This window comes from Halichoerus grypus, chromosome X (genome assembly GCF_964656455.1).
Source record: "Halichoerus grypus chromosome X, mHalGry1.hap1.1, whole genome shotgun sequence".
In the NCBI taxonomy this organism is placed as follows: domain Eukaryota; kingdom Metazoa; phylum Chordata; class Mammalia; order Carnivora; family Phocidae; genus Halichoerus; species Halichoerus grypus.
Genome location: NC_135727.1, coordinates 46,008,304 through 46,022,347, shown reverse-complemented (window position 1 = coordinate 46,022,347; position 14,044 = coordinate 46,008,304). Strand labels below are relative to the sequence as shown.

Genomic DNA, 14,044 nt, shown 5'->3' with positions numbered 1-14,044 from the left:
GCGGATTCAGCGACGCCACCTCCCCATACACGCATGCGTTTCAGTTCAAGATGAAAAAAAAATGTAGTCTCGGTTGGGGGAGATCCTAAAAGAGGGCAACTAATGCTGAGACCCTTTGATATTGGTAAGCTTCTCTCCGTATCGCGCTGCCTCCTCTATGTTCAGATGTCGCCCCAGCCCTTACCAGGATGAGAAAAAGCTAGGGTTGAGCTCACCGACAGAGGGCGGGGTGGCGCTGTGCAAAGCTTGGTATCACTCCGCTTCCATCAGGCCGGATCTCCTTACACTGCGCTCTAGCTCCTCCCGCTGCAGATTTGGGTACTGGGGACGTGGCAAAGCAAAGTCTGCGGAGGAAAAGGTAGCTGTTGTTAATTAGTCACTAGGCGTGGGTCCCAGAGGAGCTTTGGGGACGGGAGGAAGGGAATACGAAAAAGTGGCAGTTGTTTGCCAGTTCCGGCCCTTAATCTGACAAAGCAGGTATCGCGTCCTAAATCCCAGGTGCCGGGCCAATCCCCAGACACAGTCGCCGCCATTGTCTCGTGTCCTCGTGTCCTCGTGTCCTTCTGACTGTCCGTCCCTCTTTCTGTAGGGCACGGCACCCCTTGAGGCAAGGAAATAAGAAAACTGCCTCTGATCCAAGCAGAGCAGGTCAGTGAGAAGGCGGGCATCGCTTGGGAGTGTGGAAATGGGTATCAGAGAGGAATGCGGGATACGTGATCTGGTCGTGGGGCGCGGGCGGTGAGAGGGAGAGGGGGACAGGGGTAATTTGAGTGGCACGCAACTATAAATTTAAAATGATCTTCCTAGCTTGATTTCCAGACACTAATCACCTCCGACCGTGTTTGGGAAGGTAAAGGAGTATAGTAGCGGCTTCTAGCGGAGAAATGGCGGTTTATATGATAGGAGGAGGGGCTGCTGCTGTTGGTGAGAACAAGTTGTCGGGAGCCCTGGGAGGGAGAGTGTAAAAAGAAGTGTTTGATAATCAAGGCCCTGGATTAGAAAATGGTCTCATGTCCTGGTTACTAGTCTGACCGTTAAAAACCGAGTCTCTTCCACTGTGTTTTCGTTTGGTCCTTGGATGTGTATCATGCGTTTATATATTTAGGTCTGTTCCTAAGTTTTCGGTACCGCATGTTTTTGTAAAGATCTGTAGAAGGCCGTGGACCTCAAAGGGAGGGGATAAGAAAAGGAAACCTGGCCTAATTTTTGCGGAGTGGGCAGTGCTTGGAGTTGGTAGATGGCTAGGACTAGAACAGGCAGGAGTCTGGGGGAAACTCCAGATATCCTTTCAGCATGCTTTCCAAACAGTCCTCCCTTACTCCTGTTGTGTTGCAGAAAATGATAGGCTTTAGGGAGAGGAAGGAAACATAAAAGCTTAGATGAAATTTGGAGATAATACTTTTCATTGATTCCCAGCCAACTTCCATGGCTTGTCTGAGCATTCCATCTCTACTACTACCACCACTATCTTGCAGGGATGTTTGAGTTGTCTGTGCAGGAGAATTATCAGACTTTTGGAATGGAGCAGAGGAACTTGGAGGGAGAAGGAGGAAAAAAGGGCCACAGAAAATTTTGGCAAACAGGTACCTGTTTCCAGAAAGGATCAGTGTCCCAGGTGCTGATCTCTACCAAGGACTCAGTCTCCATTGTCTCCTGTGTGTTGATTTATTTATCTCTGCATTTGTGAATCTCTGGGTATAGACCCATCCCCAGGTCTGTGGAACTCTCAGCTGTGAAAGTTTGCAAATGGTAACCCAACTTGAACCTAGGAAATAATGAAGAAGAGAAACATGCCCTGTGTCTGTTAGGATTGGTGAGAGGGTAGATGGACAGGAGAGGATTAAGACTTAGGAATTCTATTCTCTTTTGTTTTGCCAGTTTACTAACCCCTCTTTGGTCCCTTGCCGATTTAGTTGTGAGTCTTTGAAAGCTTTGAGTATAGAAGGGTAACACTTGTTTTTCTGATTTCCCGCTGGCTTTTCTTATTCTTATGCTTCACCCAGGCCAATTTTAAACTAGAGAAATGCAAGAGCAGTCACTGAACAGTAAAATGGTGGGCAGCAGGGAGGAGGATCAGTCCTGAATTAGGGCAGTGGTGGTATAGGACAGAAGGAAGGAAACACTAGACAAACTACAAATATAGGGACCAGGGACCAAGGTCTTTCCACCAGGAGGTCAGTTTCCATATCTTCCTATTTGTGCTTGTAGGTCTGCTGTAGGGCTTGTCAACATTGGAAGCAAGGAAAGGAGGAGAAAATTACTCCAGAGCAGTGAAGTTTGGTATGAGTATGGAGACTTTCCCAGTAGACCTGTAAGATGAAGTAGTAGTCCAGCAGGGATAAAGAGCCAGTCTAGGGATTCCTTAGTCTCTCTCACCTCCATTAAGCTTTCCCACTCTCCATATTCCTGGTTTGTGTCTGGAAAGATTAGTAGCACCTGCAGTTTTGTAGAGTGTGAAATGAGGAGAGAGTTTGATAATTATCTACCTCTGCCATTTAGCACTGAATGTCCATACTCTTCTGTCTCTCTGTGCTAATCAACATAAGAAATAAATTGGAAAAGACTCAAAGCCCCCATTTCCTTCCTCCACCCCTAGGTCCAACTTCAGTGGCAGATCTGGTGTCCTTGGAGTGGCTGAAGACCACCACCCTCCACAGGGCTGCGCTCAGGCACACAGCCATTCTTCCCTTACCTGAGTGAGCTTCCTCTGCACGTTGTTTATATCATTGGCAGAGCCTGTAGTTGGAAAGGGGGCCGAGTGACGAATGGACTTTGTATGAAAACACCAACCTGGGACAGACCTTCAGTCAAGGTTGAGATGGGGTTGGGGTATATAACCTGGCCTTGCCTTTAACTTGGATCATGACTGGCTCTGAGGCTAAAGCAGGGGCAGAGCAGGGGCTGGGGCTGCCCTAAAAGCTGCAATCAGTGGCCCTGCCAACACTAGAGCCAAGGCTAAGATCCAGGCCAAGGCTAAGATCCAGGCCAAGGCAGTGGCTGAGGCAGAACTGAAAACAGGACCAGTGCCCCAGGCCAAGGCTGGGGATGGAGCAGTGGCCAGGACACAGTGACCTACGCTGAGGCCGTGACTATGACAAGGGATGTGGGCAAGATGGAAGCTATGACTAAGAATAGAGTCATGACTGAGACTAAGGCAAAATCCATGGCAGAACCTGGTATAGTGCCCCAAACCAAGCCAGAGGTGATGCCTATGGCCAGGGTCAGTGCATTGACCAAGTACGAAGTCAAGGCTGGTGCTGGACGTGAAGCCAATATCAGGTCCTTTGCCAAGGCTGATGATAAGGCCAATATTGAGTCCAGGCCCCAGAGAAAGAGAGAGGACGGCATCAAATTCAGGGCTGGGGCTGGGGACAGAGCTGGTATTGTAATCGAGTCCAGTGATGAGGATGAAGAAAATGTCTGCTCCTGGTTCTGGACCGGAGAAGAGCCTAGTGTAGGATCCTGGTTCTGGCCTGAAGAGGAGACTCCTTCTCAAGTTTATAAGCCTCCACCTAAGATCCAGGAAAAGCCCAAGCCCATACCCAAACCAGAACTCACTATAAAACAAAAAGCAGCAGCATGGTCAAGGGCCAGGTATAGTGTCCTAGTCCCAATAGAAGGAGGGGAGCCATCCTTGCCTGCAGAAGGGAATTGGACTCTGGTTGAGACCTTGATTGAAACTCCTCTGGGGATTCGGCCTCTGACCAAGATCCCACCCTATAATGGGCCTTACTTCCAAACCTTAGCTGAGATCAAAAACCAGGTTAAGTATAGGGAAAAGTATGGGCCCAATCCAAGAGCCTGCCGCTGTAAATCACGTGACTTTAGTTTAGAGCCTAAAGAGTTTGATAAACTCGTTGCCCTACTTAAGTTAACTAAGGATCCTTTTATTCATGAAATAGCTACTATGATAATGGGCATCAGTCCTGCTTATCCATTTACCCAAGATATAATTCATGACGTAGGTATTACTGTTATGATTGAAAACTTGGTCAATAATCCCAATGTTACAGAACACCCTAGAGCTTTAAATATGGTAGATGACAACTCTGAGTCTTCTGAAGAACCAAAACCAGCAGAGTTATATATACATCAAGTTTGTAAGGACATAATCTCTTACCCGTTGAACTCCCCTGTGCAACTGGCTGGACTAAAATTATTAGTGCACCTGAGTGTGAAATTTGAGGATCACCGTATAATTGCTAATTACATTCCAGATTTTCTTACCTTGTTAAACAAGGGAAGTGTCAAAACCAAGTTTTATGTTTTAAAAGTGTTTTTGCGCTTGTCTAAAAATCAAGCCAATACAAGAGAACTGATTAGTGCCAAAGTACTATCATCATTGGTTGCGCCCTTTAACAAGAATGAGTCAAAGGCCAATATTCTTAATATCATTGAAATATTTGAGAATATAAATTTCCAATTCAAAAAGAAGGTGAAGCTGTTTACCAAGGAAGAGTTCACTAAATCTGAGCTTATTTCCATATTCCAGGAAGCAAAAGAGTTTGGTCAGAAACTCCAAGACTTAGCAGAGCACAGTGATCCTGAGGTGAGAGATAAAGTTATACGATTAATACTCAAACTCTGAATGGCTGTATGTTCTCACAAAACCATGAACAATTTTTTTTGGTGTTGTAATATGAAGCCACGCGTATTATAATTGTAAGTTCAATATTTATGTTATTTGTATTGATTGAAGGAGGCAACCTTATGGATACCAAATGATCTTGAGAGCTTGAATGTGTGTTGATTTTCATTGTGCTATATAAGTGAAGATATTTTTAGTATTTCTGCAACATTACCTGATAATGAACCTATTCATTCTGGGTAAGCTATACTTCTGTGCTTTATATTGACATAAGTGTATTCATTTGAGACTTTATTTACATGTTAATAAAGTTGCATGCTAAAACTGGTGAAAACATTGTCCTAGTTCTTCAGTTGAAGTCTAGTCAGAAGGATAAAGCACAATTACCACAAAGATGATAAAGGGCACTGTCTGTGTGTGTAGGAGGGTACAAACAAAACAAGTTTACATTGGTAGATCCTTTAGTTTCAACATGTTCAAAGAATGGAATCACTCCACACAAGAAGACAGGACCGTGCTACTAGATGACATCTGGGCAGATCTGGGGAAAGGGGTGAGGACACAGACCTAGGAGAAAAGGAACACAGATTCTTTCATTCCAGTCTGAGTCCCAGCACTTGGGTTCACCCTTTAACATAGGATTTCTCATCAGGATATCTTGAAGCTTTTTAACTCCCAGAAGGATTCCTGGTTCTCACCCCCATTCAGCAAAGCCATAGAAATATGGTTCTGAAAGGACCCAGCCCCACCATGCCCTCAAACTCTGGGTACCCCCATCAAGGTGCCAGGTTTACTGCTTCATTCCCTGTAGTCCTGGACCTCAGAGGAAGGTCTTCCTGGAGACCAACTGCAGAAGCTGCTTCATGGATAGTCTCACTTGTCATGCCTTGGTGACTGTTTACTCTCATCCTTGCTTTTGTTTGCTGGCCAATGCTTTGGGCTTTGTAATTTGCACCTATCCTTGGTGGTAGCACCTTGTTTGTGCTGATCCCTTTTGGCCAGAGTTCATCGAGCTGAGCTCAGTGAGATAGCTACAGGATTCCGAAGTCCTTTAGGGGTGTGTAGTTAGGAAGAAATTAATTTCCCTAATTCCATTATCCTATCTATCTATTTGTGCAGTTTACAGAGCCGAAGCCATGTGGTCTATACTGCTTCAGGTCCTCCTGTTTATACTTAACAAAAGCTAGGTTCTGGCTAGGGGTTACTGAAATAGAATGCCAGAGTATAGATTGGGATCTGGGGTTACCTCTGCCTCCTTTGCTGTTACTGTCCCCTTTCCTTTACTGCCAAGAATTGGGAAATATAGATATTAGGATCAGTGTACAAATACTAGTCTTTCTTTTGAACTTCCTCTTGCTCCTAATTTTTGTATTTGGGGAAGGCCTAAACTGAAAAATCTCAACAAGGTTTCAGGTACTCCTAGTTTTAGAAGCCATGCCTAGTTTTTCGGTTAAGGTCAGTCCTAAACCTCTTTTTTATACATCTAGGAGTTAAAATGAAGGACAATTGGCTACACATGTGCACTAAAGGGTGAAAAAAGTAGGATTTTTGCAATGTGCAGTTGCAGCTCAGATGATTTTTGAAGTTCTTTGTAATTTTTTTTTTAAGTAGGCTCCGCGCCGGTGTGGAGCCCAACACAGGGCTTGAACTCACGACCCTGAGATCAAGACCTGAGCTGAGATCAAGAGTTGGACGCTCAACCTACTGAGCCACCCAGGCTCCTGTTTATAATTTGTTTTTTAATCCCCTGGAATTCCAGCTATGTGTACTAATTTCAGAGTTGGGGTCTTCACAATACAATTGGACCAGACCCTTTGGAAATATTCTGTGTCTCAAATGCCCTATGGAGCACACAATCAGCTATGGAATTTCCCATTGGCTAAAGAGAAGAATGAGTATGGGGTATGCAGGTATTTGTGTCAAAGCAAGAAGCTGATGGTCTCTCCTTAGGTGGGAATTATGGGAGACAGTCATTTCCCAAATTGTTCTGGGGTGTGCTTGAAGTCAAAACCCTGTTGCTCATCCCTTGTTTCACTCCTTTCCTGGAAAAATAATTCAGGCAACTCCATGTGGTATCAGGGCTGATCTGATATTACCTCTCTTAAAAAGTTGCTGCCTGGGAGTAAAAATCAGGATGGATTTCTCATCTTTCCTCTCATGAAGTAAAGCAAGTGATCTTCCTACAACACACCTGGACTGTTAGCACACAGTGACCAAACTTTACTATACCTTCAATTTTAAAAGAGGAATTTTCAATGGGAATTCATCTATACAATATCACCAAATTCCCCAGCAAGGCTTTCAAAGCTGTGTATCCTTCAGCACCTTTCCATTTTTCCCATTATATCCCACCATGTGACCTACATTCAAGCCACAGTGGGCTATTGTTTCCTGACTATTATTATGCACTTTCCTGCTTTTGTGCAGTTGCTTAGGCTGTTCACTCATTCTGCAATGCTTTTACAACTTTTTTTTTTCTTTTTTGCTTTTTACTCATTCTTTTTAAGCTCAGCTCAAGAATGCCAGGTTGTTTTGAAGTCTTCCCTGACATGCTTATCCTCCTTGTCTCCATGTTGGAATTAATAGCCCCTTCTGCATTTCCAAAGTTTTTTATTTACTCCTCTAATTTTAGCATTTGTGTCTTTTTTTTTTTTTTTAGATTTTATTTATTTATTTGACAGAGAGAGACACAGTGAGAGAGGGAACACCAGCAGGGAGAGTGGGAGAGGGAGAAGCAGGCTTCCCGCTGAGCAGGGAGCCTGATGCGGGGCTCGATCCCAGGACCCCGGGATCATGACCTGAGCTGAAGGCAGACGCTTAACGACTGAGCCACCCAGGCGCCCCGCATTTGTGTCTTTATACTATGCCTTGGAATCTTAGTAAGTTGGAGCTTGTGTTTAGAGATAGCATAGAGGGGGAAGCTTGGGCTTTGAGAATGTCTGAATTCCAAAGCCTGAACTTTGTATTATGTATAGTAATAATGATTATTAACATTTATACATTTATTAAGTGCTTACTATGTGCCAGATACCATCCTGTGTGCTTTACTTGTATTAACTCATTTAATTCCTAAAACATCCCTATGGAGTAGGTACCCCATCCACATTTTACGTGTGAGAGAACTGAGATACTGATTGGGTAAATAACTTGGCCAACTTCATTTTCATTCATGTCTAAGTATCCTCTGATTTCCCTGTGACTTCTTTGACCCACTGGCTGTTTAAGAGTATGTTGTTTAATTTCCACATTTGTTAATTTTCCAGTTTTCCTTCTGTCATTGGTTCTTAGCTTCATCTATTGTGGTCAGTGAAGATACTTCATACCATTTCAATCATTTTTAAGTTTATTGAGACTTGTTTTATGTCCTAACATGTCTGGAGAATGTTCCATGTACACCTGGGGAAAATGTATATCTTGCTGTTGTTTTGTGGAGAATTCTATATATGTCTGATAAGTCTAGTTGATTTATAACACTGTTGCAACCCTCTGTTTCCTTTTTGATATTCTCACCAAATGTTCTACCCATTGAGTGCGACGTTGGAAGTCTTCAACTATTATTGTAGAACTGTCTATTTCTCCTTTCAATTCAGTCAATTTTGCTTCTTAGAGATTTTTACTTCCTGATGATCTCTGCTCTATTTTTACTGTTTTTAATCCCTTTCTATCTATAAGTTCCTCTGTATCTGCATGGGGGGAAAAAAAATATATATATATATATGAAAAAGAATAATCATTTCTTCAACTCTTAACTCCACACACTTTTCCACCTACCATCCTATCTTTCTCTACCCTTTCACAACAGTGTTTTCTACATTTCTACATTGTTTTTTTTTCCTGCTTTCTCATCTTCTACTCAGTCCTCACACAGATACAGTCTAGTTTCTTTCTCTTTTCTGTACTGAAACTCTGCACTCAAAGTCACCAAAGCTCTCATCTTCCCTAAACAAAAGGGACAATTTAATTTAATTTAATTTTATTTATTTATTTTTTTTTAAAGATTTTATTTATTTATTTGACAGGGAGAGACACAGCGAGAGAGGGAACACAAGCAGGGGGAGTGGGAGAGGGAGAAACAGGCTTCCCGTAGAGCAGGGAGCCTGATGCGGGGCTCGATCCCAGGACCCTGGGATCATGACCTGAGCCGAAGGCAGACGCTTAACGACTGAGCCACCCAGGCGCCCCGGGACAATTTAATTTTAAAAATATTTTATTTAAGCATGGTGTTAGAGATTAATGCTTATTTTCCACTTTTGTTGTATCCTTCCATGTGGTGGGACTTCATTAGAATGACAACACTTTTCTCTGCCCTCACCCTTATTCACTCTTATTTTTCCATCTTCCCTTTCTCCTTGAAAGTTTGCCTTACCACAAAGGGCTGTGTCCTACTTTGCTTTTCCATAATACAAGTTTTCATGTGTACATTGAAATAGATCCCCAGTTTCTAATTGGGTGGGATATTGTAGCAAATTCTTGGATTTATTTTTAGGAACACTATTGTCCAAAATTCTAAGTCACATTCCTCTGTATCAAATTTGTCAGTAACAAAGATTCTTTTATTCCCCAGCTTCACAGAGATATTATGGACATATAACATAGGTAAATTTAAGTTGTATAACATCATGATTTGATACACATATATAGTGTGAGATGATTACCACTATAAGGTTAGTTAACACCACCATTCCATCACATGATTACCAATTTTTTTGTGGTGATAACATTTAAGATTTACTCTCTTAACAATTTTCATGTATGTAATACAGTATTGTTAGTTATAGTCACCATGCTGTACATCAGATCACCAGAACTTATTCATCTTATAGGTGGAAGTTTGTACCCTTTGACCAACATTTCCTCATCTCACCCATCCCCAGCCCCTGGCAACCACCATGCTACTCTCTATTTCTGTGCGTTGTTTTTTTAGATTCCACATATAAGTAAGAACATACAGTATTTGTCTTTCTCTGTGTGGCTTATTTCACATGGTGCAAGGTCCATTGTTATTGTCCCTAAAGGGAGGATTTCCATTTTTATGGCTGAATAATATTCTTTTGTATATACACCACATTATCCATTCATCTCGTCAGTGGACGCTTAGATTGTTTCCATGTCTTGGCAATTGTGAATAATGCTTCAGTGAACATGGAGGTAAAGATGTCTCTTTGAGATAGTGATTTTATTTCCTTCAGATATATATCTAGAAGTGGGATTGCTAGATCATATGGTAGTTATATTTTTAATTCCTTGAGGAACTTCCATACTGTTTTCCATAGTGGCTAAACCAATTTACCTTACCACCAACAGTGCATAGGGGTTTATTACTACCCGTCTTCCTCTTAGACATGCTTTTGTTACATCCTGCAAGTTTTGGTATGTTGTGTTTCCACTTTCATTGTTTTAAGATTTTTTTAAATTTACCTTTTGATTTTATTTTTGATCCATTGGTTGCTCAGGAGGATGTTGCTTAATTTCCACTTATTTGTGAATTTTCAGGTTTTCCTCCTGTTATCATCAGCTTTTTTTAAAGATTTTATTTATTTATTTTGACAGAGAGAGAGAGGGAGAGAGCCCAAGCAGGGGAGGCAGCAGGCAGAGGGAAAGGGAGAGGCAGGCTCCCAGCTGAGCAGGGAGCCTGATGCGGGGCTCGATCCCAGGACCCTGGGATCATGACCTGAACCAAAGGCAGACACTTAATGACTGAGCCACTCAGATGCCCCTATTTTCAGCTTAAAGAATTGAATCCTTTTGGATGCCTGGGTGGCTCAGTCCATTCAGTATCTGTCTTCGGCTCAGGTCATGATCCCAGGGTCCTTGCTCAGCAGGGAGCCTGCTTTTCCCTCTGCCTGCTGCTCCCCCTGCTTGAGTGCTCTCTCTCTCTCTCACAAATAAATAAACGAAATCTTAAAAAAAAAATTGAATCCTTTAAGAACTTAAAGAACTGAATGATGACCGGGCGCCTGGGTGGCTCAGTTGGTTAAGCGACTGCCTTCGGCTCAGGTCATGATCCTGGAGTCCCAGGATCGAGTCCCGCATCGGGCTCCCTGCTCGGCAGGGAGTCTGCTTCTCCCTCTGACCCTCCTCTCTCTCATGCTCTCTGTCTCTCATTCTCTCTCTCTCTCAAATAAATAAATAAAATCTTTAAAAAAAAAAAAAAAGAACTGAATGATGAATCCTTTCATCATTTCTTGTAGATCTAATGGTGATGAACTGCCTCAGCTTTTGTTTTTCTGGAAAATTATCTCTCATTTATGAAAGACAACTTTGCTGAGTAATGTGTTCTTGGTTGGCAGTTTTTTTTTCTTTCAGCACTTTGAATATATCACCCCACTCTCTCTTGGCCTGCAAGATTTCCACTCAGAAATCCATTGATAGCAAGGAGGTTCCCTTGTAAGTTACAATCTTCTTATCTTTGCTGCTTTTAAGATTCTCTTTTTGTCTTTGACAATGACAAAGTGTCCTTGAATTTTAGACAGTTTTATTAAAATGTGTCTTAGAAAAGCTTGTTTTAGGTTGAAATTTGGGGCTGGCCTATGACCTTCATAAACTTGTATGTCCAAATCTCTCCCCAAATTTGGTAAGTTCTTAGTCATTATTTCTTTAAATAAGCTTTCTTCTCCTTTCTCCCACTCTTCTTCTGGGACTCCAATAATGCAGAGATTTTTTTTTAATGGTATCCCATAATTCATGTAGCATTTCTTCACCCTATTTCATTATTCTTTCTTTTCGCTTTTTACTGAAAGATTTCAAATGACCTTCAAATGTCTTCTTGTTTACTAATTCTGCTTGGTTGCGTCTGCTGTTGAAGCTCTCTTTTGAATTCTTCAGTTCATTTAATGTCTTCTTCAACTCTAGGATTTCTGCTTTTTTTAATGGTTTCTGTATCTTTATTGAACTTCTCATTTTGTTTATTTTTCTCTAATTTCATTTACTTGCCTGTATTTTCATGTAGTTCACTGAATATAAGAGGATTATTCTGAATTCTTTGTCAGACAGTTCATAGATCTGTTTCTGTAGAGTCAGTCATTGGAGTTGTATTAGTTTCCTTTGGTAAAGTCATGTTTCCTTGATTATTCATGATCCTTGTGGCCTTGTTTTAGTGCCTGCACATTTGAGGAATTAGAACCTCTTCTAGTCTTTATAGACTGCTTCTGCAGACAAAGCCCATCATTCAACAACTCATCCAGGGATTCTGGGTGGGCTATCCAGTGGTGTCCATGGTGGGCTTTCTGCTGGACTCTGAGTGGGCCGGTCTGGTGTCCGGGTAAGCAAGTGGGCAAATCTCATGCTTGTGTACATGGGGATCCACCTGGTGCCTGGGTCCAAGGAGGCAGGCCTGGAGCCTAGGTTCACTGGGGCCTAATAGGCACCAGGGACCACTGGAGTTGGCTTGACGTCTCAGCCCACAGGGGCCAATTGTGTACTAGGGGAAGCTGTGAGCCTGGCTTCACAGGAGCCAGCCTAAAGGCAGGGGCCATTGCGGCCGCTCTGGTGGCTGGGGAAGGCCAGGCCCCTGGGTATGTGGGAGCTATCCTTGAGGCTGGACCACAGAGGCTGGCCTGGTGCTGGGGCAAGCTAAGAGCCTGAGTCCATAGGAACTGGCCTAGAGTTTAAGTCTGCAGGGGCTAGTCTGGCACTGGGGTGGGCTGGGGGATTAGGGCTGCAGGAGCTAGCCTGGTGCTGGGGTGGTTCAAAAGCCTGGGTCCACAGTACCCAGCCTGGTGTTGGGCCCAGGTGGGAGCCTGAATTCATAGTAGCTGATCGGTTGCCTGAGGTGACAGGAGTCACCTGGGGCTGTGGGAGCTGGCAAGCAGGAGGATATGCTGAAAGCCTGGGCCACAGAGCCATTCATGGCCTCAGGAGCCAGCCAGCACTATGGTAAGCCAGGAACCTAGGTGTGCAGGAGGAGCCTGCTATGAGCGTGGGCCCACAGATACCACCCCAGACCACTGGGGCTGGTTTTTGCCAGGGTGAGCCAGAAGCCTGGGTTCATAAGAACTTTCTGGGATCCTGGTGCCACAGAAGCCACCTGAAGCCACAGGAGTTGGCAAACACCAGGATGAGTCAGAGGCTGGGGTTTGTGGGAGGCTGCCAAGAGTCTGGTGCTCTGGAAGCTCTCTGGGTCATGGGAGTCACTTGAGCATGCTGGAGCTGATAGGCACTGAGGTGAGCCAAGAGCCTGGTTTTGCAGGAGCTGATTGTGAGCCTGGTATCATGGGAGATGCCTAAAGCTGTGGGTCTGGAAGGCACTGCAGTGAGCTGGGGGCCTGGGTTTGTGGGAGCCTGCAGAGAGCCACTTAGGGCCACAAGGGTTGACCTTGTGCTGGGACAGTTCGGCTGTGGAGTCTGGTGAAATTGGGCACTCGCTTCACTCTCCATTTCCCATAGGAAGGGTATCTCTCCATGCTGGACTACTGGGTTTTGGGGGAAAGGTGATAGAGTTAATGTGAATCTATCTTTCCTACCCTCCTCAATACATCTTTTCTTATTTCTGTGCTTCACCCAGGTGCTGTCGTCCCTCAACTGGAATCCTTGGCTCTTTTGAAGGTATTTTTGTGCATGGATAGTTATTCAAGTTGGTATTTCTGAGGTGGTTGAGCACTAGAAAGCCCTATGCATCTGTGTTGCTGACATCACTCCCTACTTTATTATTTTTACTCATTTTATCTAGAGTATGGGTAGGGGAAGAGGACAGATATTTACTTGGTCCCTCAAACCTCTAATCGTGCAATATCTTAATACATTCTGGTTTCAAAAAATTAAACATCATAAATAAAGACCTCTTTGAATACAACTCCAATCCCAGTCTCCTTCCTACAGGCAACACATATTGTCAGTTTCTAGAACTTTTCTGTGCATTGCCTACATACAAAGATATGCAAGTATCCTGAGGATTTTTTAAAGTATTAAATTTTATCATAGTATTGTATTATTCTTTAACATTTTTTTCAGTAGTATGATTTAGAGATTTTTTCCATGTAAGTATATATCTATTTCTTCTTAGTGCTGTATCAAATTTCATGTATTGCAATATCATTTTTGTTTCTCTGGGTGATTCTGAGTAGACTTCTGGGTCATAGGTACTTTTCATTTTAATAGACATTTGAAATCTCCTTAGAAAGGGATTATATCATTTTACACACTATCAGTATATGAGAGTCCCTGGTTCCCCACACATCCACTAACATTTCTGAGTATTTGCATATTTAAACATATCTGCCAATCTGATAGATGCAAAATGGTATCACTTTGTTTTAATTAAAATTTTACTAATATTGAAGAAAATGTATAAGTTCCGTTAACTCACAGAAAAAAATCAGAGGAGGAATATGAATTACCCCTTTAAGAAAATACAATTCAGGGGTGACTGGGTGGCTCAGTCAGTTAAGCGCCTGACTCTTGATTTTGGCTCAGGTCATGATCACAGGGTCATGGGATCAAGCCTCGCATTGGGCTCTG

At 43.1% G+C, this 14,044-nt stretch overlaps 1 protein-coding gene across 14 annotated transcripts in view; it reads left to right on the top strand.

Annotated features, from left to right (window-relative positions):
• Positions 1-259: 259 nt before the first annotated feature.
• The window catches only part of ARMCX5 (armadillo repeat containing X-linked 5), a 105,432-nt gene continuing 91,647 nt past the window's right edge, over positions 260-14,044 (top strand). For 10 of the 14 annotated variants that reach the window (XR_013444601.1, XR_013444600.1, XM_078064205.1 and 7 more), the window contains exons 1-4: positions 260-358; positions 590-648; positions 2,597-4,549; positions 13,092-13,132. Coding sequence is in view for 11 of the 14 variants with exons in the window: in XM_078064205.1 (XP_077920331.1) it covers positions 3,092-4,549; positions 13,092-13,130 (1,497 nt within the window). In the remaining 3 variants the exon portion in view is untranslated. The remainder of the gene's footprint in view (positions 359-589; positions 649-2,596; positions 4,550-13,091; positions 13,133-14,044) is intronic. The other 4 variants (XM_078064199.1, XM_078064198.1, XM_078064208.1 and 1 more) reach the window with 2 other exon arrangements.